The sequence below is a fragment of the Plecotus auritus genome (assembly GCF_963455305.1).
Source record: "Plecotus auritus genome assembly, chromosome: 5".
Lineage (NCBI taxonomy): Eukaryota > Metazoa > Chordata > Mammalia > Chiroptera > Vespertilionidae > Plecotus > Plecotus auritus.
This window is the reverse complement of record NC_137776.1, coordinates 44,934,226-44,960,187: the sequence shown is the minus strand read 5'-3', so window position 1 is coordinate 44,960,187 and position 25,962 is coordinate 44,934,226. Positions and strand designations below refer to the sequence as shown.

Here is a 25,962-nt window from a genome sequence, read left to right as displayed (position 1 = left end):
AACTTAGAAACAGTAATTGTTGGTGAATTAGTTAGGATTAAGTTTTGTCTGTGAGTGACAAAAAACCCAAATGGAAATTTTTTTTTTTTCTTATAAACACAGGTAATCCAAGTTTGGTGACTACATGACTATCAAAGACCTAGGCTTCTTTACTCCTGTTGTTCTACCATGTTAAACACTGAATTTGTACTTAATGATTTAGTTTGGCTGCTGTGGCTACAGTTATCCTTTTCACATTCTAGTCAACAGGATGGAAAAAATGGTTCCTGTTTAAGAAACTTTCCAGCAGTTGCCCAGAACTTTAAATCCCACTGGTCAGAATTTAGACTTTGGCCACACCCTGTTACAAGACAGCCTGGGAAATAAAGTTCTTATTTCAGGCAGTCATGTGTGAAGATATAACTCATGGGTTCTACCACTGTAGAGAAAGAGGGGGAACACATATAGAGAGATAATTGAGCCTCTGCCACAATAAACTCTGAGAGCTTTGGTTGGCTCAGTCACTAAGTATTGAATGCTTAGTATAAGTAGTACACTATCTTATGGTAGCTGTAGGAAAATGAGGGAGGTTGGAGGGGTGACAGAATTACAAAAATTCAAATCTATTCCTTGCTTCTCTAAGATACTACATTTACTTGATGACATCAGACATGTAGACATAAATTTTAGAGCAATGCAGGAATCAGAGGGTATAAGTAGAGAGGGATCAGAGTCATGTGTGGTTTATTTTTAGAGAAGACCATTTCTAGAAGACTGGAGTTTGGGAAGACAGATTTAAAGAAGAGAATTGACATATTTTTAGGTAAATAGAGCTCTTCATATAAGATAATAATCACTGTTGAACACACTTACTGCTTTGAAAGAATCTTAAGACTGATGTCCAATATAGAACTGAGGAAGGAATTGTAATAGGCAACCCCTATGAGAAATCTTTATTGGCTAGGATAGGCTGGTCTATTAATAGACTTAATATATCATAAGTATTAGCCTTGTTATTTATTAATTTATCTCAGCTGAGATTTGACTGTTATTTATAGTAGTTACCTCAGTTTTGAATAGATAAAAACTTTGTTTTCTAATTTGTATGTGGTAGTTAAAACCATTATAAACTAGAGGCCCGGTGCATGAAAATCGTGCTCGGGGTGTGTGTGTGTCCCTCAGCCCAGCCTGCACCCTCTCCAATCTGGGACCCCTCGAGGGATGTCCGACTGCCTGTTTAGGCCCAATCCTACCGGAACTGCTGGCTCCCAACCACTCACCTGCCTGCCTGCCTGATTGCCCCTAACCGCTTCTGCCTGCCAGCCTGATCACCCCCTAACCACTCCCCTGCCAGCCTGATTGGTGCCTAACTGCTCCCCTGCCAGGCTGATTGCCCCTAACTGCCCTCCCCTGCTGGCCTGGTCACCCCTAACAGCCCTCCCTTTTCAGCCTGGTCACCCCTAACTGCCCTCCCCTGCCAGCCTGGTCACCCCTAACAGCCCTCCCTTGCCAGCCTGGTCACCCCTAACTGCTCTCCCCTGCTGGCCTGGTTGCCCCCAACTGCCCTCCCCTGCCGGCCTGGTTGCTGCCAACTGCCCTCCCCTGCAGGCCTGGTCTCCCCCAACTGCCCTCCCCTGCAGGCCTGATTACCCCTAACTGCCCTCCCTTGCAGGCCTGGTCCCTCCCAACTGCCCTCCCCTGCTGGCCATCTTGTGGTGGCCATCTTGTGTCCACATGGGGGCGGTCATCTTTGACCACATGGGGGTGGCCATCTTGTGTGTTGGAGTGATGGTCAATTTGCATATTACCTCTTTATTATATAGGACTAGAGGCCTGGTGCAATTTGTGCATGGGTGGGGTCTGGCTGGCCTGCCCAGATCGGGGTGCAGTGGGGGGAGGGGACAAGGGGATACAGAAGGCCAGTGGTTGGCCCCGCCCCTGATTGGGGTCGGGTGGCCGATGTGGGGCAGCCAGGGGGAGGGGCCACGGCTGGCCGGGGGAAGGGGCTGTGGGTGGTTGGCAGGCCGGCCCCGCCCCCTGGTCGAACTCCCAGTAGAGGGGACAATTTGCATATTAGCCTTTTATTATATAGGATGACTATCCCAGTTGAACAATTTTATAGAAAGAAGATAGGTAAATATAGTGAGTGGAGAAAAAGAAACCTACATGTCATAGAAGAGAGAACAAGGGGAGTAACCTTTGAGTGTTACAAAAAAAACAGTGGAGAGAATCTATCAGAAGGCATGTATGTTGGCAGAGAGTTTACTGATGTCTTAAAAACACTTAAAAATGAATTAGTATATATCACCAATACAATTTTATATTTTTTCACTTAGTATTAAAATGTGGATATTTTTCCTGTCATAAAATATTCTTTATTTAAAAGTGTGATTTTTAAAATTGTGTAATATTCCATGGTTTGGATTTATCATAAATGATTTACCCATTTCCTATTGTTAGATATTTAAGTTGCTTATAAAATTTTTGTTAAACAAAGTAAAAATAAACTATATCTTTAGTAAGTGATTAATGAGCTTAAAAACTACATGTTAGGATATTTAGTATTATTGGAGAGAATTTTAAAATAGCAGAAATAACATTTTGAGAGCTTTATCCTAAGACAAAAAATGAATAGTAGAATTAAGTAATAATACCTTATAAAAATTGGACTTTTGCCATCTATTAAAGAAAATTAAAGCAATGTACAATACTGTTGACTTATGTAAATGAACACAGTAAAATAAATGTGGATAATGTACATTTCCTTTCTTAAATGTATAAATGCTTTAAACTTCATACACTCACTGGTGTCTACATCATACTGGGTTTTCAGTAGGGAAATATTTTATTTTTGTTTGGAATACAAATCTTTCACTTTCAATAGATACATTCTTTTCCAATAAAGTGTTACTATTATATAAGTGATTACTTAAGTTTAGAAAAGAAGTTTTTAAAAAGTTGTGTTCAAATATGCATATACTTCCCTAGGCTTACTGTATTTCTCTTGATTTACAGGCCTTTTTGCAAATGTGTAATCTGCCTATCAAAGTAGTTTGTAGGGCAAATGCAGAATATATGTCTCCATCTGGTAAGTGTCTTCTTCTCTACTGTTATACATTGACAAACTTTGTGCTAGTCCAATTTGTACCTAGATTTTTTTAAATGCCTATATGTTTTGTTTACTCTTTGAAGAATTTCCCTATCTTACCTAATAATAGACAAACATGTAAATTGACTGTACCTCCGCTACGCACATAGCCAATCAGAGTGAGTATGCAAATTAACCCAACAAAGCTCTAACCAGTTTGGCTCAGTGGATAGAGCATCGGCCTGCGGACTCAAGGGTCCCAGGTTCGATTCCGGTCAAGGGCATGTACCTTGGTTGCAGGCAATCCCCAGTAGGGGGTGTGCAAGAGGCAGCTGATCTCATCGATGTTTCTAACTCTTTATCCCTCTCCCTTCCTCTCTGTAAAAATATCAATAAAATATATTTTTTAATAAAAATAAAAATTAACCCAACAAAGATGGCGGTTAATTTGCATACATAGGCACCCAGCGCCTGGGTCCCAGGAACATCCTGGCACCCAGGTCACTCTGAGGTAAGCCTTGCATGGGCCCTGAGCCGCCTGGGAAGGGCCTGAGCCAGGGGGCTCCTGGGCAGGGCCAAGCCTGCGATCAGAGCCAAGGGGGCAGGGGCGGAGCCAGCGATTGGAGGGAGCTGGGGGTCCCCTGCCCAGGCCCCGAGGCTTTAGGCCTGAGCAGGGGCGGAGCTGGCAATCGGAGGGAGCTGGGGGTCCCCTGCCCAGGCCTAAAGCTTCGGCCAGAGGCTTTCGGCCTGGGCAGGGCCCAGCCGGCGATTGGTGTGAACTACAGAGGAAACATCTTTTCTGACTGCTCATTGGCTAAGCTTCCTGTATGCCACTGGTAATATTCTTATTAACTTGGGTAATAAGAATCCAAAAAGGTGATCTAGGGTTTTTCCACCACACTTTTGGAGAAAAAAACGAAGGTCCGCTGCTGGAGGGCTAAGAAATGTCATATCCTGCCCTAGCCGGTTTGGCTCAGTGGATAATGCCTCGGCCTGCCGACTGCAGGGTCTGGGTTCAATTCTGATCAAGGGCATGTACCTAGGTTGAAGGCTACTCCCTGGCCGGGGCCCAGGTCAGGGCTCATGCAGGAGGCAACCAATCAAAGTGTTCCTCTCACTTTTATGTTTCTCTCTGTCTTTCCCTTTCTCTTCCACATTCTCTAAAAGTCAATGGAAACATATCCTCAGGTGAGGATAAAAAAAGAAAGAAATGTCACATCTCATGAAAAACACATCTTGAAAATGCCTAAAGAAAGTTGTCATTTTTTCATGGTGAAGGGACTGGAGTCCGTGTTGATGAAAACACCTTTGTGGCTGTGGTGACTGGCAGTGGCTGCAGCAGCGGGGTGATGGGGCTGGTGCCTTCCCCTGATCAGCTCAGTCGCCTCCCACAAAGGAGGACATCCCCTGAGGGCACCCAGTATGTGAGAGGGGGCAGGTTGGGCTGAGGGACCCCCACCACCCCCAGTGCACGAATTTTGTGCACCGGGCCCCTACTGGTTTTTATAAAGTAAAATTGCAAACTTGACAATACTGTGGTGGGCCTGTCTATGCATTTCAGCTCTGTGGTCAGAAATATTTACTGGAAAGTTAAGGAATTGTTTTAAATAGTAGATTTTAGGAAAATACAAAATCTTAGATTTTGCCAGTCTTTTATACAGGACTGTTTCCTCTTTTCAAAACAAATTTTAATATTGATGGACCCATTTATTATTAAACAGACTTCTCTAAATTATATTGTCCCATTATAAATATGGAAGAAGAGAAATTGTGAAATAATTAAATTAACTTGTCATAGGTCTTAATGTCATCTCTGAATGTTTTTGGTTTTTAGTTCTTTTCATTTTAACAAGTTTTAAGATACTTTCTATTAAGATTTTAGCCTTTCTGATAATTTTCATAAGCAGTATTGCTTTTCTATGTGTCATGTATTAGCACAGTTTTAAATAAGGATGATCAGATATTTTTAATATAAAATACTAGAGGCCCGGTGCACAAAATTCATGCATGGGGGTAGGGGAGGCCCTCAGCCCATCCTGCAACAATGCAAGCATTCTGCACAAGGCCTGGCCAGAGGCCCTCTGTGCCTGGCCAGAGACCTTCTGCGACCAGGTGTGGAATGCTTGCCTTGTCACTGGGGCGATGACGCAAGCGTTCCCCTCCCTCTCTCCCCCCCCCCCCCCCCCGCCCCAGCCGCTCCATGGCTGCTGCCCTGAGGCCCTCCACGGCCGGGGTGGACGAAGCAAGCATTCTGTCAGGCTACTCACGCTGCCTGCTCTCAGCGGCCGCCCCCCAGGACCGGGGGACTCCAGCGGGGCTGAGAGGACTGGGCACCGCCATCTTGTGGCTATGGGAGCTGCCATCTTTGTGGCTGAGTGATGGTCAATTTGCATATCCCCTCTTTATTAGGATAATGCCACAAAGCTGATAAATGTTAAATAGAATTGATATGGATTATTATAACTATGCTTTTGCTGGAGCAATAATAGCATAGAGTCATATTTTTATGAATAAATCTTGTTGAATATAACCGATGGGCATAAGTGTGTTACTTTTTTTTTTTTAGGGAAATATCTACCTGTCTCTTCATTGTAATGATAACTTGTGTTAAACATTTTTTTCCATCTTATGTTCTTAAGGGTAGTAATAATTGTCAAAAGCTGTGAAGATGCTCTCTCCATACACACTGAAAATTCTAAAATTCTCTGTGAATACTCTATAGAGGGTGGGGCAAAAGTAGGTTTACAGATATTCATGTGGAAAATAATACAATAATAATAATACAAGAATAATTACAGCTTTTATGAGTGATTAAATTTTAGCACATTTTCAAAAGAAAATATAAGATATAATCTGTGTTTTGTGCCCTAGCCGGCTTGGCTCAGTGGATAGAGCGTCAGCCTGCGGACTGAAGGGTCCCAGGTTTGATTCCAGCCAAGGGCACATGCCTGGGTTGTGGGCTCAATCCCCAGTAGGGGGCGTGCAAGAGGCAGCTGATCAATGATTCTCTCTCATCATTGATGTTTCTCTTCTTCTTTCTTCCTCTCTGAAATCAATAAAGAAATATATTTAAAAAACAAACAAAAAAACCTGTGTTTTGCACATTCACAATTCTAAACCTGCTTTTGCCCCACCCTGTGTTTATAGGTTTATGAATATATATTTTAAAACATGTCCATAAAGTAATTTCCAGACTTATAAACATAGACATATTTTATATTCTTGAAGGCCATTAACTGACTCATTTTTTTGTTAATTGTACACATAGGTTTTATAAATACTGAATACTGGAGAAATGAATTATATTGGGTTCTATCTATCCTTTTCCTCTAGGTAGCCATACAAAGAGTGTATGCATACATATAAAATCGTTAGTAATCTAACACTGAAGTTGATAACTTTGGCAAATAAGGAGAAGCCATACCTACCTGCTTCCTAAAATGACTATATTATATACTTAAGTATCACCTAGATAGATATCTACCTTATTTTTATAGACTATGAAAGACAAACAGATAAATATTGTAGAGACTACAATAATACATACATACAGATATACATTCATTCATAGGAGGGGGTTTCTATAGGTAGATGAAATGGCACTTTCTATTAAGATATTTACATTTTATCATATCTCTAATATTAGTCTCTTTCATCATGGGGTGATCAGGGGAATGTATTTCATTTTATTTACTTATTTAACCTTGTGGAAGATTTTTTTAAATCCTCAGTTGAAGGTATGTTTTTCTTTATTTTAGAGAGAGGGGAAGGGAGAAAGGAGAGAAACATCAATTGGTTGCCTCCTGACTAGGGATCGAACACGCAACTTAGGTATGTGCCCTGACCAGGAATGGAATCCACAACCTTTGGTGTACAGAACTGTGCTCCAACCAACTGAGCCACCTGGCCAGGGTTGTTGTGGAAGATTTTTAAAGCAGAGAGCATCATAGAATAGTCAGAAGAGCACTTGGCTAAGTGTTAAGAAATTTTAGTCTAATTCTTCTGTGACTTTGTCACATATTAACAGTTTCTTTGGGAAATTTGACATCTCGTTTTTTGAGCTCTGGTGACCACATCTGTAATATGAGATGGTTGGATATGATGACATCCAAGGTTTTTTCTTTTTCTAATATTCTCTAAATCTTAATACTTGCTTGGCAACATGTCCTTGCTTTCTTTAGAAATAAAAGTTCTAAAAATGATTATTCTGCCTAAAGTGAGTAAAAGTACCTTTAGTTTTCTTTTATAACCTTTGATTGGTACCAGACAATAACTGTTTCACTGTGTTTTTTGCCTTATAATAAGGATACAATAAAGATATCATTGGCTTCACTTTAAATGAAGCAAGTAACAAAAAACATTATTCACTTCTACTTTGTTGCCATATATATATATTAGAGGCCCGGTGCACGAAATTCGTGCATGGGGTGGGGGTCCCCTCAGCCCAGCCTGCACCCTCTCCAATCTGAGTTTGACTGCTTGTTCATTTGTTTGGTCGTCCCTCACTAACCCCCCTGCCGGCCTGGTCACCCCATGCAGCCTGCTGTTCAGTCATTTGGTTGTCCCTCACTAACACCCCTGCCGGCCTTGTCGCCCCATGCAGCCTGCTGTTCGGTTGGCCATCTGATTGTTTTGGTCATGACGGCCCCTGGCTTTTTATATATTAGGATATCTTTATATTTTGTGATATATAAGTATTTAATTGATTACCCACACTGCTTCCCTTTTTCAGACTCTACAGTGCTAAAAATATTTTTAAGAAAAGAAATAAAATGAAATCTCTTTCTTCCAAGAACTCCAAAGTGGTTATTGAAAAGGAGAAATACACTTTGCTCTCAAAATGTTACACCCCAGAAATACCCTTCAGTCTAGGCATTCATTAATAGTTTTCATTCTAAGATTATTTTATCTCAAAGGATCTGCACTAAAAAACAATATGCCCTAATGCTTACCCAAATAAGAAATTATTTTCTTTATTGCAAGATTTATAAAACAGTAGAAGAAAAGGATGCAGAATTCAGTGTTTCTATGTAGGTAATATGAATATGTCTTCTAAATACATCTATTGAGTTGTGTTCCAAGAGGCCTGACTTTCCTTTGTAATGTGTAATCCTATGGATGCATATGAAGCTTTTGTTGGTGCTTTGTACCTCATCCATTACCCTCAGGCTAACTGAGCCAGAGAGGAGTGAATCTATTGAAAAGGACCATGAAGAAGCCTGCTGTTAATGTGAACTCTGTTTGAACTAGGCCTGACAGCAAGGTTTATTCTCTAGTTTTGGGGATAAATTTTATTGCTACTTGGAGATTATTTTGTTCTCATCATCTCTGATAATTTCATCAACTATTAGTGCTTATAGGAATGAAATAATTTTTTAACATGACATTTATTTAGAAAAGCCAGTTTTTATAAGTATCCTACTTGTTCTTTTTTCCAATATATGTTGGAAACATACTTTGTATTATGATTCATAAACTAACATACTTTCAAGGATTGTTAATTCTCTTAATTTTGGATATTTCTGATTCAAACACATTTATTAATACACCATTATGTACTTAAAATATCGACCTTAATGAATATCAGACTTGAATGTAGAAGACACAAAAGGAAGTCTTCTTAAGTGTATTTTAAAATATGGATTGAAGAGAAGGCCCAGTTGAATTTCTTTGAAATTTATCAGTGGTCATGAACCAGTATCTGGGCTTGGTTCATGTAATTTGAATAATTAATATTTACGTTATAGAGTGACTTGTTAGTGTTAGTGCTGAAAAGGGACTGTTGTGATCTGTTATTATATATAAGAGAATTATGTAAATGAATAATTCAAATAGTTCTTTTCTCTTTTGTTTTAAAGTTAGTAAATAATCAGTATTTAAAATTGTATAGAATTTAACATACACATTTAACTATAATTTTCAGAAGTTATAGTTTTCTGGTATTCTGTATTAATAAAACATATCTCAGTTTTGTGTTAATTTCTTATGTTTATTAGCACAAACTTTAATATACTGACAGTGTTTTCACACTCTTTTTTTTCCTCAACAGGTAAAGTACCTTTTATTCATGTAGGAAATCAAGTAGTATCAGAACTTGGTCCAATAGTCCAATTCGTTAAAGCCAAGGTAATAAAGAAGATACCAAATGCATTTGATTACAACTACTCTTAAATAAAGTCATTCATCATTTTTTAGCATGTTTTAACATTTACATCGATTTTAACCTAGTTTTAGAAAATGCCAGTATGAACTACTGGAGAGATATTTCTGAAGTGCAAGTTTTTTAAATAATGAAAATCATTGGCAAAAGAGGTAATTTGATTTTTACAAAATGGTAGATAATTTGTAACTTATGCTTATGAGAATTTTGGCCATGAATGAAAACTGTTAGGTTTTTAAAAAATGTCAAATTAACCTTTAAGAAGGGAGATATAGGATCTGTTTAGAAGTTGAATGTATTAATTTATCCATTTGAATTATTCAGTTTAGATTTTAATAGTTATTAAAGGACAGCCTCCATTAAACCCTTCCTGACTTTTTTCTTTGTATATATAGAAAAACATAGATCATACTATTATTAGTTATTTTGCAACCTGTCTTTTAAAATCATCAGTATGCTTGGAAATTTTTCCATAGTAATGACTATATATATAAATTTACGTGTGTGTGTGTGTGTGTGTGTGTGTGTGTGTGTGTGTGTGTATATTATATATATTACCCTTTTAAATTGTATAGTGTTTTATTATATGGATATATTATAATTTATTGTCTTTACTGATGGACACTTAAGTTGCAAGTTGCCAATTTTTGCTATTGAGTGCTACGAGAAATATTCTTGTACATACATATTTGTTCACTTGTCAGATTATTTCCTTAGGATAAATTCCTAAGAGTAATATAGTGATGTTAGGGTATGCATATTTAAAATCTTAAAACAGATTGCCAGATTGAACTAAAGGTTATATCATTTTATGCATTCACTCATTACTATAGTGTAGCTTTTAAAAATTAGTATCTATTTCCCTATGCTTTTATTTATCTTTGACCAATTTATAAGTAATGCATGTCAATCTTTTGGCATTTATTTTATTATTAATAAGGTTAGTCTCTTAAAGTAACAGGGTTTACAGATCATTGTTATTTTCTTCTTTTGTGAAATAGTTGATAATGTAATTTTATCCGTTGAAAGAATCATTTTATAATGACAAATACGACTTGTTAATATGTTGTAGCCATAGAGTATAAAATAACGTTTTGATATAAAATAATTTTCTTTTTGGAAACATTTTGGAAATTAATCCATTGGACATTTGCAGTAAAAGGATTGATGTTATATTACTTGGTAGTAACATAACTGAAAGTTTTTGTATATTTAATATGATGCTCTTAAATTTTTTTAAATTCCCTTTAGGGCCATTCTCTTAGTGATGGGTTGGATGAAGTCCAAAAAGCAGAAATGAAAGCCTACATGGAATTAGTCAACAATATGCTGTTGACTGCAGAGGTATAATTGGAAATAATAGGCCTTAAAAATAAGCTTTTTCTCTCATAAAAGATAATCTTTTCTTATGGGTTATTTAAAGTTATTGAGAAATAGTAAAATAGTCAAGCAATTCAAGGGCTAGGATGCTTACCCAAATTATTTGATCATTATCTTTGAACAAATTGCCTGACATTTTCACTTCTGATTTTTCTGTTTGTAAAAAGGAGTGATTCTTGCTCACTTATCACTTTATTTGGCCTTGTTAAGTGTACTTAAATAATATCTGTAAAATAATGGTATTTGGAGATGTTACTATATGAATAAGAAATCTTTTTATTAAGTACCACCATTAAATTTAATAATTATATATAGCAACATTAGTGAAGATAAAAGCCCCTCACATATGGGACTTTTATAAAATTGGCTTATAAAAAATTACCGTGGCAAGAAATAACTTTCTTTTTATCCATTTTCTGTTTGGTATTCTAAAGTTTTTGTGACTGTTTCTTTTGTTCCTAGTTGTATCTCCAGTGGTGTGATGAAGCTACAGTAGGGGAGGTGAGTGGTTCTGCAGCATTTATCTTAATTAAAATTTAATGAGAAAATACTTTTGTTCAGAATTGTAAGTCCCTGCTCATAAATGAAACATTGTGGTTTATACCATTAGTGATATAGTTTTTCACTTACTTTAATTTTGCTTGCACATACATTTTAGGGAAGCTATGTGTCATTGTTTGATATAACTGGTTGCGAAGTACATAAAAGTTTATATATTTTTAAAAGGAATGTTTTAAAATTTTAATTTTTTAGATTGCAAGCTCTGTATTTTTTTTTCAGATTGCTCTATTTGTGTTCTCTGACACTCTGTTTCCCTTAGAATTCTATTTGTGAAAAAGAGGCTTTGTTTTTAGGAAGAATCACGTTTTTAACAAAATCTTTTTGCTTCAGATCACACATGCTAGATATGGATCTCCTTACCCTTGGCCTCTGAATCGTATTTTGGCCTATCAGAAACAGTGGGAAGTCAAACGTAAGATGAAAGCTATTGGATGGGGTAAGAAGACTCTGGACCAGGTCAGTTCAGATTGAAGTTCACAAACCCTTAATGCATTTAAGATAAACCTTTAAAGTATTAAATTCATTTGTTTGTATTGATAGTCCTTAAAAAATCCCAACATAATAAAAAACTAATAAAACATTTGCTCTTATTTTCTTTGACATGAAGTAATTTTATAAAAATCAAACACTGATTGTAAAACAAACTATATGATACAGAAAAGTTAATAAAAAGGAAATAAAAATGGCCTGAAATACTACCACCTAGAAATAGCCACTGTTAACTATTTGGAGAACGTTATTCTAGATATCTCTTAATAACATTTTCCTTAAATGGGATCATATTATACCAGCCCACTCTATAACCTGATGTTTTTCCCATTTAACAATATATTGTGGGCATCTTTTATGCCAATAAATACTGATCTACAGTATCAGGGCTTAAAAAACACCCTGTTAAATACAGTCCTTAATATATGTTTTTTAAGATTTTGGTCTTAAATATACTGAAGTAGCAAGATTAAAAAATATAAATCTTATCAAGGTCATGAGTTTAAATATCATTAGACTAATTAATGTCTCTTATTTATTTATTTATTTATTTATTTATTTATTTATGTTTTTAAACATCTTTTTTATTTTATTTTTTTTTGGTATTGATTTCAGAGAGGAAGGGAGAGGAAGAGAGAGATAGAAACATCAGTGATAAGTGGGAATCATTGATTGGCTGCCTCTTGCATGTTGGACCGAGCCCGCAACCCAGGCATGCGCCCTTGACCGGAATCAAACCTGGAACCTTTGGGTCTGCAGGCTGACACTCTATCCACTGAGCCAAACCAGCTAGGGCTAATGTCTCTTTTATAAGGCTACCCCTAGTCCTAGCCAGACAACTCACTTATGGGTGCTATTGGCCGTAAGGGACCTTGGGTAAATTAATAGGGATGGAGTAAATAAAATCCATCTCCACTAGTGAAAAAACAATTGAAATGCTTTTGCTCAAGGTAGGTCAGCAATGTAATTTTTATGAAGCAGGTTTTTTAATATTTTTAAAATCATTGGATTCAGCAAAAACAGTTTTAAGGTAAAAACTTTCTTGATAGTAATCCTTATAAGTAACTTAATTGTACTTGCATTTAAAGGAAATTAGTTCTCAAATTTTCTTTGTATGTCTTCTATAGGAAATATTATTTATATTTTATATGTGACCTATTGGCAAATTTAAATATACTAGTATTATAAAAGACTAGGGGCCTGGTGCATGAAATTTGTGCACTGGGGAGGGGTCCTTCAGTCCAGCCTGCCCCCTCTCACATACTGGGAGCCCTCAGGGGATGTCCTACTGATGTCCTTTGGGAGCGGACCTAAGCCGCAGTCTGGCCTCCCTTTGCGGGAGGTGACCGGGCTGATCAGGGGAAGGTGCCAGCCCCATTAGCCCGCTGCTGCAGCCACTGCCAGTCAATGCAGCCACCAAAGTATTTTCATCAACACGGACTCCAGTCCCTTCACCATGAAAAAATGACAACTTTCTTTAAGCATTTTCAAGATGTGTCTTTCATAGGATATGACATTTCTTTCTTTACTTTTCTTTTTATCCTCACCTGAGGATATGTTTCCATTGATTTTATCCCCTTCCCTCCGATCCGAGGCTCAGCCCCTGCCCAAGCCTAAAGCCTCTGCCCCAGGCTTTAGGCTTGGGAAGGGGGATCCTCGGCACCTCCGATCACAGGCTCAGCCCCTTCCCAAGTGTAAAGCCTCTGCCCCAGGTTTTAGGCTTGGGAAGGGGTTCCCCTCGTCCCCGGCACCTCCGATCGCAGGCTCGACCCCTTCCCAAGCCTAAAGCCTCTGCCCGGTGGCCGGCTGGGAGTGACCTGGGTGCCGAGGAGGTTCGCGGGACCCAGGTATGTATGTAAATTAACTGCCATCTTTGTTGGGTTAATTTGCATACTCACTCTGATTGGCTGTGGGAGTAGCGGAGGTACAGTCAATTTACATGTTTCTATCATTAGGTAAGATTACCTAAATTTATATTTTTGTTATAAACTGTAATATAAATAGTTTTAGACATATTTTATTGTTTTGCTAATTTAAATATTTTTTGGGGGGTCTGTTGCCTATATTAGGTCTTGGAAGATGTTGACCAGTGCTGTCAAGCTCTTTCTCAAAGACTGGGAACACAACCATATTTCTTCAATAAGCAGTAAGAAATTTTTTTAAAGTTAGTTTCTTTTCTATATTGTTAGGTTACAAACTTATTTTATCATGGAGGAGTTGTTTTATCAAGAAATATTTGTGAAAAAATTTAGTTGTATTTAAATTTATTTTTGCTTTCATTAAACATTTACTTAGCACTTCATAGGTGTCAGGCATAGTGTTAGGCTCTGGGAGACTGAGAATTTCTCTAAAGGGCAAATATGTAAACCAGTTATTAGTATATGATATTATAGAGGTTCTACTAGAGGTAGTTCAAGGTGCTGTGTATGGAAATAGGACTTTTAAAAAAAAAATCCTCACCCAAGGTTATATTTTTATTGATTTTAGAGAAAGGAAGGGGTAGAAAAAGAAAGAGAAACATCAATGTGAGAGAGAAACATCCATTAGTTGTCTCCCATACCCGCCCCAACCAGGGATCAAATCCGAAACCTAGGTATGTACCCTGACTAGGAATTGAAGCAGCCACCTTTTTGGTGTATGGGACAATGCTTCAACCAACTGAACCACCTGGCCAGGGTGAAATATGACATCTTAATTAACAGAATTCTAAGCTTGCAAAGTACTATTAACATATGAAGTGTAACCACACTTGTCTATGTAGGATGATGCCCTAAGACTAGAAAAGTGAATAAAAGCTAAGCAATAAAAAATAATGTTGGGTGGACAAGCACTATTATTAACTTACCTTTTAAAGTAGTGAAAATATTTGTAAAGTATAGAAGAGAATACGAAGGATATAGATTAAATATTTATGTATATAGGTTAATTCATGTTCCATTAAGACAGATTTTTTTTTTTTTTGTAATTTGGAGAAGAATATCTAATGTAGGCAAAGAATGAATTTTCTTTTTCTTTTTTTAAAGTTATACGTTTAGTGTACCAGGATCAGCTATCCTGTGATCCAGTTTAAGATGGAATTAAAGTAGCAGTTTAATCTCAATGGTTAGCTTAGAAATTCTAACCTTTTCCTGGCTTTTTAATACAATTTTCTTGCTTTTTAGATTGATGATTTTTTTTTTAATCCTCACCTGAGGATATTTTTTTCATTGATTTTTAGAAAGAATGGAAGGAGGCCGAAACCGGTTTGGCTCAGTGGATAGAGCGTCGGCCTGCGGACTGAAGGGTCCCGGGTTCGATTCCGGTCAAGGGCATGTACCTTGGTTGCGGGCACATCCCCAGTGGGGAGTGTGCAGGAGGCAGCTGATCGATGTTTCTCTCTCATCGATGTTTCTAACTCTCTATCCCTCTCCCTTCCTCTCTGTGAAATATCAATAAAATATATTAAAAAAAAAAAAAAAAAAGAAAGAATGGAAGGAGGTTGGGGGAGAGAAAGAGAAACATTGATGCAAGAGGGACACATTGATTGGTTGCCTCCTGCACGTTCCCCGATGGGCCAGGGATCAAACAGGAGACCTTTTGATGCTCAGTCCAGCACTCTAACCACTGAAAAACACCAGCCAGGGCTAGACTGATAATTTTTTATAAAACTTTATTTGCTATTATTTATTACTAGAGGCCCGGTGCATGAAATTTGTGCACGGGGGGGGGGGGGCGTTCCCTCACCCCAGCCTGCACCCTCTCCAATCTGGGACCCCGGTGGGATTGGGCCTAAGTGGGCAGTTGGACATCCCTATAACAATCCAGGACTGCTGGCTCCCAACTGCTCGCCTGCCTGCCTTCCTGATTGCCCCTAACCGCTTCTGCCTGCCAGCCTGATCACCCCCTAACCACTCCCCTGCCAGCCTGATTGATGCCTAACTGCTCCCCTGCCAGCCTGTTTGCCCCTAACTGCCTTTCCCTGCTGGCCTGGTCGCCCCCAACTTCCCTCCTCTGCTGGCTTGGTCACCCCTAACTGCCCTCCCCTGCAGGCTTGATCGCCCCCAACTGCCCTCCCTTGCAGGCCTGGTCCCTCCCAACTGCCCTCCCTTGCTGGCCATCTTGTGGTGGCCATCTTGTGTCCACATGGGGGCAGGATCTTTGACCACATGGGGGCAGCCATCTTGTGTGTTGGAGTGATGGTCAATCTGCATATTACTCTTTTATTAGATAGGCTAGAGGCCTGGTGCACAGGTGGGGCCATCTGGTTTGCCCTGAAGGGTGTCCCGGATCAGGGTGGGGGTTCCCTTGGGGCGTGGGGCGGCCTGAGCAAGGGGCCTGTGGTGGTTTGCAGGCCGGCCATACCCCCTGGTGACCCAAGCGGAGGCCCTGGTATCTGGGGTTTATTTATCTTCTACAATTGAAACTTTGCAGCCCAGAGTGTAGCCAAACCTTCTGCTTGCTCCGAGGTAGCAGCCATTTCTGTTGGGATTTATTTATCTTCTATAATTGAATCTTTGTAGCCTTAAGCAGAGGCCTGGGCCGGCCAGGGCTGGCCAGGGCTGCAGAAGCTTGGCTTCCTTCATCGCCGCAGGCATCCCTATCCTTCTGCACTTTCCAGCTCCGTGGCTGCGGCCATTTCTGTTTGGATTTATGTATCTTCTATCATTGAAACTTTTTAGCCTTGAGTGGAGGCCTAGGCCGGCAAGGGCAGGCGGAAAGCTTGGCTTCCTCCATTGCCGGGGAAACCCAAGCCTCCCTTCTGCTCTCTGTGGCCTTAGCCATCTTGGTTGGGTTTATTTGCATATTTGCTCCTGATTGGCTGGTGGTGTGGCTGGTGGGTGGGGCTTGTGGGTGTAGCAGAGTGATGGTTAATTTGCATATTACTCTTTTATTAGATAGGATTTCTTATAGGCAGTCATTTTCTATAGCCATATCAAACATCTTTTGGTTAGAGATATTAATATTTGTAGCAAAAATGACTATTGATAGGTTGGAAATATTTAATATTAATGTGTACTATATGTAACTGATATTAAAATAAATTGGAGCCTGTTGATCTCCAAAGAAAGGTCATAAGAGTTCAAAAGCTTGCCGAAACCGGTTTGGCTCAGTGGATAGAGCGTCAGCCTGCAGACTAAAAGGTCCCAGGTTTGATTCTGGTCAAGGGCATGTACCTTGGTTGCATGCACGTCCCCAGTAGGGGGTGTGCAGGAGGCAGTTGATCGATGTTTCTCTCTCATCGATGTTTCTAACTCTCTATCCCTCTCCCTTCCTCTCTGTAAAAAATCAATAAAATATATATTTAAAAAAAAAAAAGAGTTCAAAAGCTCTAGGAGTTGAAAAGCTCAGAAGGGGTGCATTTTACTGTTTGAAGTGTATCTTGTGTATTAGGAGTTAGTTTTGTTATACATGCTACCTTCTTGGGAGGATAGATCTAACTTATTTTTCTTTTCATTTTAACTCGGTGTTAAAGATTTAGTAACCAGGTAACATTTGGCATGTGACTTAGTGAAAATATTAAAACTTTCTTTTCTGTCCTTGTCAGTGTGGGGTTTGGTCCCTGGTCAATGTGGGATTCGGTCCTAGGTCATGGTGTGTACGGGAGGCAACTGATTGATGTTTCTCTCACACATTGATGTTTCTCTTTTTCACTCTCTCTCTCTAAAATCAATAAAACATATTTAAAAAATATCTATTTTTTCTTCATAAGCATACAATTATATTTAAACTTGTAATGAAAAATAAAAAAATCTAGAACAGTTGCAAAACCAAAGAGGTTTTCTATCAAGGAACAGTTAATTGATATTAAGATATAGGTATTTGAAATAATTTTACCTAGATAAACATTTTTCCTTAACAGTTATGATTAAAGAATAGGTTTAATTTTTAATTTTAATTTCACCCAACTGTTTAATTAATATTAACATGCAAGAAAATTACATTTAGGAAAAGGTAACGTGTATTTGCACTTTGTTGTGGCAAAACTTTTCTCGTTCCTTTATCTATCGCAGACATATTTACTTTATAAGAGTAGTGAAAAGAGCACTGGCTTAAGTCAAGATATATAGTACTGGATTCCAAGTTAGAGGCCCTGAATTCTATTCTTGACTCTCCTATGTGTCCTCTCCTTACCATCTTAAATTAGAATAAAACTTTCTCCTTGCTTACCTATTGGGGTTGTTGAGAGAGCTCATGAAAGAAGCCCAATAGCTTTACTTGAGAGAAAGGAACAAAGGTAGTTGAGGGAGATCTTGCAGCAAGAATAGTAATTGGGAAAAGAAGAGAAAGAAGCTTAAATGGTAGAAAGGCAGAAGAAAATGAATTTGAAAAATATTATAAATAATACAAGGTAGATAATAAAACATGTGGCTTTTTATTCCTTTAACTATATAGAGTTGGTAGCTTTTAAGTATCTTAAGTCATATTTCTGAAATGCAACAAAAACAAAATTGGTACTACGCTGTCTTGCTGATGTGTGATCTGTTAAGATACCTAAGCAAAGACTACTTGTCCAATTGGTTCCTTTCAAGTGTAGACTTGGAATGAAAAAAGAAAACTTTTCTTAAAGTGATATTTATATGTGACCTTTTTAATAAAGGAGAAGAAATAGTAGAAATATATATATATATTTTAAATCAAGAAACATTTTAATCAAGAAAGAGTTACAGTATTCCAGAGTATTTATGACCTCCTTGCAGGTCTGTGTTTTCCAAACAAAGCCTGTTAGCTAGAAGCAGCTCAATAAATGTTGGTTAAAACTAGGTTAAGTTGAATGAGGAATTGGAAAAGGAGTTAGATTTTAAGAAGAAAAAATATTGCTAATAACCATTAAGTAAATGGTAAAATTTGAAAATATCCTATATAATAAAGAGCTAATATGCAAATGGTCATCATGCCCTCGTGCCCTTGTGCCAGAACTGCTCAGACACTCAACACTGGGGAGAGAGGAATGGGGACCAGTCAGGCACAAATGAGCTCACAAGAGAGGAATGGGGACCAGCCAGGCTGCGGCCCAGGAGAGGGACAAGCCACACACCCCGTGGTCCTGAGCGCCAGCAGCTGCGCCTATGGCCCGGGAGAGGGACAATCTGCCCTTCCCACGGTCCCAGGCACCAGCGCCTGCGCCTGCGGCCTGGGCGAAGCCACCCACCCATGGTCCCCTGTGGCTGTGGCTGGCCCGGGTGAAGCTGGCCCGGGGCCTGGGTGCCTGCGGCCAGCCAGAGGGAGGGAAACCTGGGTCCCAGGTGCCTGCGACTGGCCAGAGGAGGGAATCCTGGGTCCTGGGTGTGGGGTGAGGCAGAGGTGGTTAGGGGCAATCAGGCCAGCAGGGGAGCAGTTAGGGGCAATCAGGGTAGTAGGGGAGCAGTTAGGGGCGATCATGTGGCCAGGCAGGTGAGTGGTTAGGAGTCAGTGGTCCCGGATTGCGAGAGGCAGTCAGACATCTCCCGAAGGGTCCCGGATTGGAGAGGGTGCATGCTGGGCTGAGGGACCACCCCTCCCGTGCACAAATTTTGTGCACTGGGCCTCTAGTACCTTTATATACAGACTAGAGGCCCGGTGCACGAAATTCGTGCATGGCGGGGGGTGTCCCTCAGCCCAGCCTGCATCCTCTCCAATCTGGGACCCCTTGAGGGATGTCCAACTGCCCATTTAGGCCCGATCCCATGGTCAGTCGGACATCCCTCTCACAATCCAGGACTGCTGGCTCCCAACTGCTCGCCTGCCTGCCTTCCTGATTGCCCCTAACTGCTTCTGCCTGCAGCCTGAACACCCCCTAACCACTCCCCTGCCAGCCTGATTGATGTCTAACTGCTCCCCTGCCAGCCTGTTTGCCCCCAGCTTCCCTCTTCCGGCCTGGTCACCCCTAACTGCCCTCCCCTGAAGGCTTGATCACCCCCAACTGCCCTCCCTTGCAGGCCTGGTCCCTCCCAACTGCCCTCCCCTGCTGGCCATCTTGTGGTGGCCATCTTGTGTCCACATGGGGGCAGGATCTTTGACCACATGGGGGCAGCCATCTTGTGTGTTGGAGTGATGGTCAATCTGCATATTACTCTTTTATTAGATAGGCTAGAGGCCTGGTGCACAGGTGGGGCCATCTGGTTTGCCCTGAAGGGTGTCCCGGATCAGGGTGGGGGTTCCCTTGGGGCGTGGGGCGGCCTGAGCAAGGGGCCTGTGGTGGTTTGCAGGCTGGCCACGCCCCCCGGCGACCCAAGCAGAGGCCCTGGTATCTGGGATTTATTTATCTTCTACAATTGAAACTTTGTAGTCTTAAGTGGAGGCCTGGGCCGGCCAGGGTGTGCGTAAAGCTTGGCTTCCTTCATCGCCGGGGAAACCCAAGCCTTCCTCCTGCTCTCTCTGTGGCCGCAGCCATCTTGGTTGGGGTTAATTTGCATACTTGCTCCTGATTGGCTAGTGGGCATGGCTTGTGGGTGTAGCAGAGTGATGGTTAATTTGCATATTACTCTTTTATTAGATAGGATGGGGAAGTATATTGAAGAAATGGTGCAAGAATTATACTTGGGAATCTTAAGATGAAAAAGTTTCCAGAAGGAATAGGATTTTATTGAGGTTTGTTCAATTAAGAAATCACCAGTTAAGAAAAGGAAGGGAAAATAGCTCAAAAATATCCAAACGCAAAATATAGAAAAGGTTAATGGCAAGGGGCTTGATTTACAAACTTGAATGACTGTCCTAAAGATTAGTGGCCAGTATTTAAAGAAAGGATATGTAGATTATTTCTAGTGGTCTGAAGACATGACAAGGTAGTGGTGTAACTGGAAAGAAAGATTAAGGAACACTCAGACAAAATTCATCTTTTTGAAACTAGACTGACTGTGACAGAAAGAAAAGTATGGAATCATAATAAGTAAAGCAAAAAAGATGAGTGCAAACAATTTAAATGGGGAAGGTTAGGAAAATATTCACATTTACAGTGCTGTTTTTATTTTAATATTCACATGAAAGAATAGTAGCTAACCATCAGAAATGTGGAAAGAATAATAAGAAGGCAACAAATTGCTTAAGACTTTAAAAATATATTTGTCACCCTGGGATATTTTTCTAATAAAAAGTCTATAAAGATAAATGCAATACTATGTATGAAAGATGTTAAAAGTTTTAGTAGGAGAATTGCTATCTATATCCAAATTACAATTCACCAACTACTTAGTAAACAGAAGGGTGCAAATATTATGTTTCCTGTACATATGATATAGGAAAGTTAATTAAAATGGGAAGTACTTAAGGATCTTAGCTTAATTAAATAATTCAGTAGAAATACTGGGTAAAATGTATTTTTTGTGCTTGTCTTGCATATGAGTTGCAAACATTTTTCTGAGTTTGTTGCTTTTTTAAAGTTTATTGTTGTATAATTTACATATAGTAAAATTGACACTTTTATGTGCATAGTTCTGTGAGTTTTAGTAATAGTATACATTATGTTAATCACTACTATAAGCATACTTTTTAAGAAGAAAGAATTGAGAAAATTGGTAATTTATATATGTGATAGTCAATAAATATAAGTAATTGCTGAAATTTGTAAGGATGGCAACAGATATGCATTACAGTTTGTGTGTGTGTATGTTTTGTTTGACTTGGTATATTGTATTCTACTTCCTGTTAGATGTTATAGAGCAAGCATGTCAAACTCATGGCCCGTGGACCGCATGCAACCCACAACATATTTTTGCGGCTCAGCCAATATAACAGTGTGAGCAGTTATTTACAATTATGAAAGGAAATAAGCCTCCTGTCAGATCCAGAATGACTGACATTCACCTTGGGTCAGTTTTGAAAGTAATCACTGCAAACAAGATTTCCCCCAAAGTAGGAAAGATAGTAGCAGAGAAGAGATGCCAAGTGTCAGGAAGAAAACATTAATTTTATCATTGTTCTTGTTTTTTTTATACTATACTTTTTGAAATAAACCTGTTTCTATGAAAATTGAAGCTTTTGTTTTTTTGTGGCCTACATAAACTTAAACCTTGTTTATTTGGCCCATGTTTTTGCCTTTGAGTTTGACATGCTTGTTCTAGAGTAACTGGCCACAAAACAGCTATTTTTATGTAACTTCAGATCAGTTTTTGTATGCTTGTAATCCATATGCAATTCAGCACCTTTTGAGTTATGTGGACATATATTTGGAATTAAGAACATTTTGAACACTTCAGAGGCATTTCTAGACCACACTAGGTTAAACATACATTTATACTTCCAACTCATTCAGAGCATTTATTGATAAGGATGATATCTACACTACTGGGAGTTGCATCAGGGAATATATTCACCTTTTTAAGGCTCTCGTATAAGAAGCAAAGGGTAGTTCACCATAAAAAAGGATTAGAAAAATAAATTCTCCATTGGTAAGATAAGATATATCTTTTGAGAAATATGTTTAGGGATATGGAAGTGTTGATGTTTATATTACTTCTCACAAAGTGCCAAGGCTCTACATTTATCCACCTTCTACAATTTATTTAGATGAGGCTTGCGGCCCGTCGGCTGCAAGTTTGACATGCTTGTTCTACATCCTTGGTTCTTTCCAGGGATCTATTTTTTATTTGTTCTTTTTTTGGGGGTATGTATTTTTAAAATTTATCTTTATTGTTGAAAGTATTACAGCTGTCCCCTTTATTCCACCCATTGACCACCCCCCCTCACCCCAAGGCCTTCTGTACTATTGTCTGTTTATGGGTTATCTATATATATAAAAGTGTAAGCGACCTGTCAACCAGCTGATAGCTATGATACACACTGACCACCAGGGGGTAGATGCTCAATGCAGGAGCGGAAACCACAGGCATGGAAACATGGATCAGACTGATGAATCTCAGAGGGAAGGGAGGGGGCAGGAAGAGATTAACCAAAGATCTTATATGCATACTAGAGGCCCGGTGCACAGATTCACGCACCGGTGGGGTCCCTCAGCCTGGCCTGCAGGGATCAGGCCAAAACTGGCTCTCCGACATCCCCTGAGGGATTCCGGATTGCGAGAGGGTGCAGGCCAGGCCAAGGGACCCCTCTGTACATGAATCTGTGCACCGGGCCTCTAGTGCTTATATAAGTTCTTTGGTTAATCTCTTCCTGCCCTCCCCGCCTTGATAGTCCATTTATAGTGATAGAATTATGTTCTTATTAAGTCCAAGGACACTTGTGATTTTTTTTGAAACCATCCTATTGTCTTCCCTCTTAAACAGGGCCATCAACTGTGTATCTGACTTTTATGAAAACTTCATGAATGTGTCAAAAGAGAGAAAGAGACTTTGAAAAATTAAGTATTTTACACAGCTTTGGCAAGATGCTTTCTTTTTGTTTCATTCAGCAAATACAGATTCAGTTCCTTAGATATTTTATTAAGAACTGGGGATATAAAGATATGTGCAGTGTTACCTTTAAATAACTTGAAGTATAATGGGGGAGGGTTAGTTACAGTTTTAGTGTGGCATCATCTTTTTATTGATTCATTGAATATATGACTCTGCAGTTTAGGGGAAAGATTTGGACTGGAGATAAACATCTGGGAATTAGTGGCATAAAGAGGCATTTAAAGCCATGGAACTGCATGAGCTCATTCATCAATAGTGATAAAGGCCACATAGCTAGTAAGTAGGTAGCAGCTTTAGGATTCAAACTTAGATTTGATAGATACCGCCCCCACTGCCCAAATCTTCTGCCAAACCAGATTACTGTAATATTTTTTCACATTTAGGTGGACTAACACATATTTTCTCAAAAACTTGTATCACTAAAGGACTAATAGCAGTAATTGATAATAATAAAAGCATAATATGCTAATTAGACTGGACATCCTTCCAGACGAAGCCAGGGCTGCGAGGGAAGCCTGGGTCCCGGGTGCCAGAAGGAAGCTGGTGCCTGCACCCGGGGGAAGGAAGGCCTACTCTTGGATGAATTTCGTGCATCGAGCCTCTAGTTAGTTCATAATTATCATGGTTATCTTAATATAATATAGATTGGTGATGCCCCATTTATAAACCATTAGTCGTGAGGTAGATAAATTTCATTTTTTATAGGGAAACCCCTGGAAAAATTTTTGTTGAAGCCACCTTCATTTTTAAAGTTAAGTCACTTTAAAAATGGTCAAATTAAAATGATATATTGTTAGTATATGATTGGGTAATTAGGTATCATTTTGTTGTCCTGGCACCTCAATGAAATCTTCTGTGCTTTGTCAACATTTTGTCTATGCATCTATTAACACATTTACTAAATTCTGTTCTGGTAATTTGTGTCCATGTCTTAGAATATCTTTCTTGTTTTTATCTCTCTAGCATCTGGCACGGTTCTGGCACATCGGCGACATGCTATATTTATCTAGTGAACAAATGAATGAATAAAATGAATATCATCAATCGTACCAATATAATTTTAACACATTAAAATAATACTATTACTTCAAAAAGCAAGGCACACACTAGCAAATCATAGTTTAAAATTATTTTTTCATATCTTATAACAAACTAAGTTAAAACAATAAATTCTGTCAAGTTGGGTAGAATTTTTTTCTGTGAGTTTTCCTTTTAAATAGATGAATAATAAGTTTTTAAAAATAGTATATACCCTACCATACAAGTTTAACACTATGTTACTCTCATTTCTACTTTTGTTTTAGGCCTACTGAACTAGATGCACTGGTATTTGGCCATCTGTACACCATTCTTACCACACAATTGACCAATGATGAACTTTCTGAGAAGGTGAAAAACTATAGCAACCTTCTTGCTTTTTGTAGAAGGATTGAACAGCACTATTTTGAAGATCGTGCTAAAGGCAGCTCATCTATTAGGTTGTCTTAGAGTTATGTGTTAATTTAGTTGTTCTTAAAAAATTTAACTTTTGAAATATGTTACTTGAATGATAGGTGAATGGTATCAAAATTTTAAAACCAAAACACTGCTTTTGAAACCTCAAAACAAATTATATAATGTATCTTGTACATGTACTTTATACTGTTGTTTCTGTACAAATTGAAATAATTCTGAATGAATCCATTTGATATGTTATACTCTATATCTTGAAAGTTTTGTTTTCTTGAAACTTGTATGCACATAAAAATAAACTTTAAACAACTATGGCTGCTGTATTTACTTGATCTTTCTGAGAGCCACTTTCTGAGCTTTATACATGGAGTAAACAATGTCTTTTCTCAGGCAAATAATTGGTGTTCCTACGCCCAAGATTATTTTGCTAGCTACATGGTAAACCTTGTCATAGGAAAAATGTTCCTAATAAGTACACTTTTGGAAAATGGGAATGATTACAAGGTGATTAAAGCCTTGGACAGATTACCATTTAAGAACATTCTTCATGTCTAAGCTTAATTGATTTGGGGTGGTGAACACATAATACAGTGTACAGATGATGTGTTGTAGAATTGTGCACCTGAAACCTGTAGAAGTTTGTTAACCAGTGTCACCCCAATAAATTCAATAAAAAGGAATAAAAATAAACTCAATTAAATTTAAAAACATTTAATCAGAGCAGCTATAATTTATATTGATAAAGGGATAGTTTCAAGGACCTTATTTTTTTTTGAAACTTTGAGATATTTTAATAATGCTTTTTTATTCCTTTTGTGGGGAAGGGAGGATAGTTTTCACAGAAGTATCAATAAGAGTTTATATATAAGCATTAAGGATTACATGTTGTGTCCTTTTCAAATTTTCTAATATTTTACATAAAACCAGGGATGCTATAAAGAATCAGATGTAAAAATAATTTCTACAATAATATTACTTTTGTATTTTTAGGTACCACGCATTTTTAACTCATTTAATCCTTACAAAAACACTGCAAAGGTTATTATCCCCAAATCAAAAAAGAGGAAATGGAGACAGGAAGGGTAATACCTTGCCCAAGGTCCTAGAGTTATAAGTGGTAGAGTTGGGATTCAAACGCAGGCAGTCTGGCATCTGTTTGGCCTTAAGGAACACTATACTTATTTTTGTTGAACATTATAAATATATACCATATGAGGAGCACATTATAGTCTCCTTAGTCTAAATCCCCCATAAACTTTGGGCTCTCTCTTTGGACTACAGTGCTATTTATTATAGCTTCCATGAACTAATTTTGTAATGTGTATTATTGTTAAAATAAAAAAATCCCAAGTTATCTTGTTTTACACAATTTTTATGACAGGCTTATGTATATATACTTAATCTTTGCACAATTTTTATAACAGGTTTATATATATGTATACTTAATCCTCACTTTTTATTGGTTTTTTAGAGAGAGAGAGGAAGGGAGAGACAGAGAAACATTCATTCGTTGCCTCCCATATGCACCCTGACCTGGATTGAACTGG

At 38.7% G+C, this 25,962-nt stretch overlaps 1 protein-coding gene across 2 annotated transcripts in view; it reads left to right on the top strand.

Annotated features, from left to right (window-relative positions):
* The window catches only part of MTX2 (metaxin 2), a 64,696-nt gene extending 39,969 nt beyond the window's left edge, over positions 1-24,727 (top strand). For both annotated transcript variants that reach the window (XM_080668091.1, XM_080668092.1), the window contains 7 exons: positions 2,995-3,067; positions 9,117-9,193; positions 10,479-10,571; positions 11,070-11,108; positions 11,499-11,624; positions 13,727-13,803; positions 24,268-24,727. In XM_080668091.1, coding sequence (XP_080524217.1) covers positions 2,995-3,067; positions 9,117-9,193; positions 10,479-10,571; positions 11,070-11,108; positions 11,499-11,624; positions 13,727-13,803; positions 24,268-24,451 — 669 coding nt within the window. In that variant the 3' untranslated portion in view covers positions 24,452-24,727. The remainder of the gene's footprint in view (positions 1-2,994; positions 3,068-9,116; positions 9,194-10,478; positions 10,572-11,069; positions 11,109-11,498; positions 11,625-13,726; positions 13,804-24,267) is intronic.
* Positions 24,728-25,962: the final 1,235 nt, after the last annotated feature.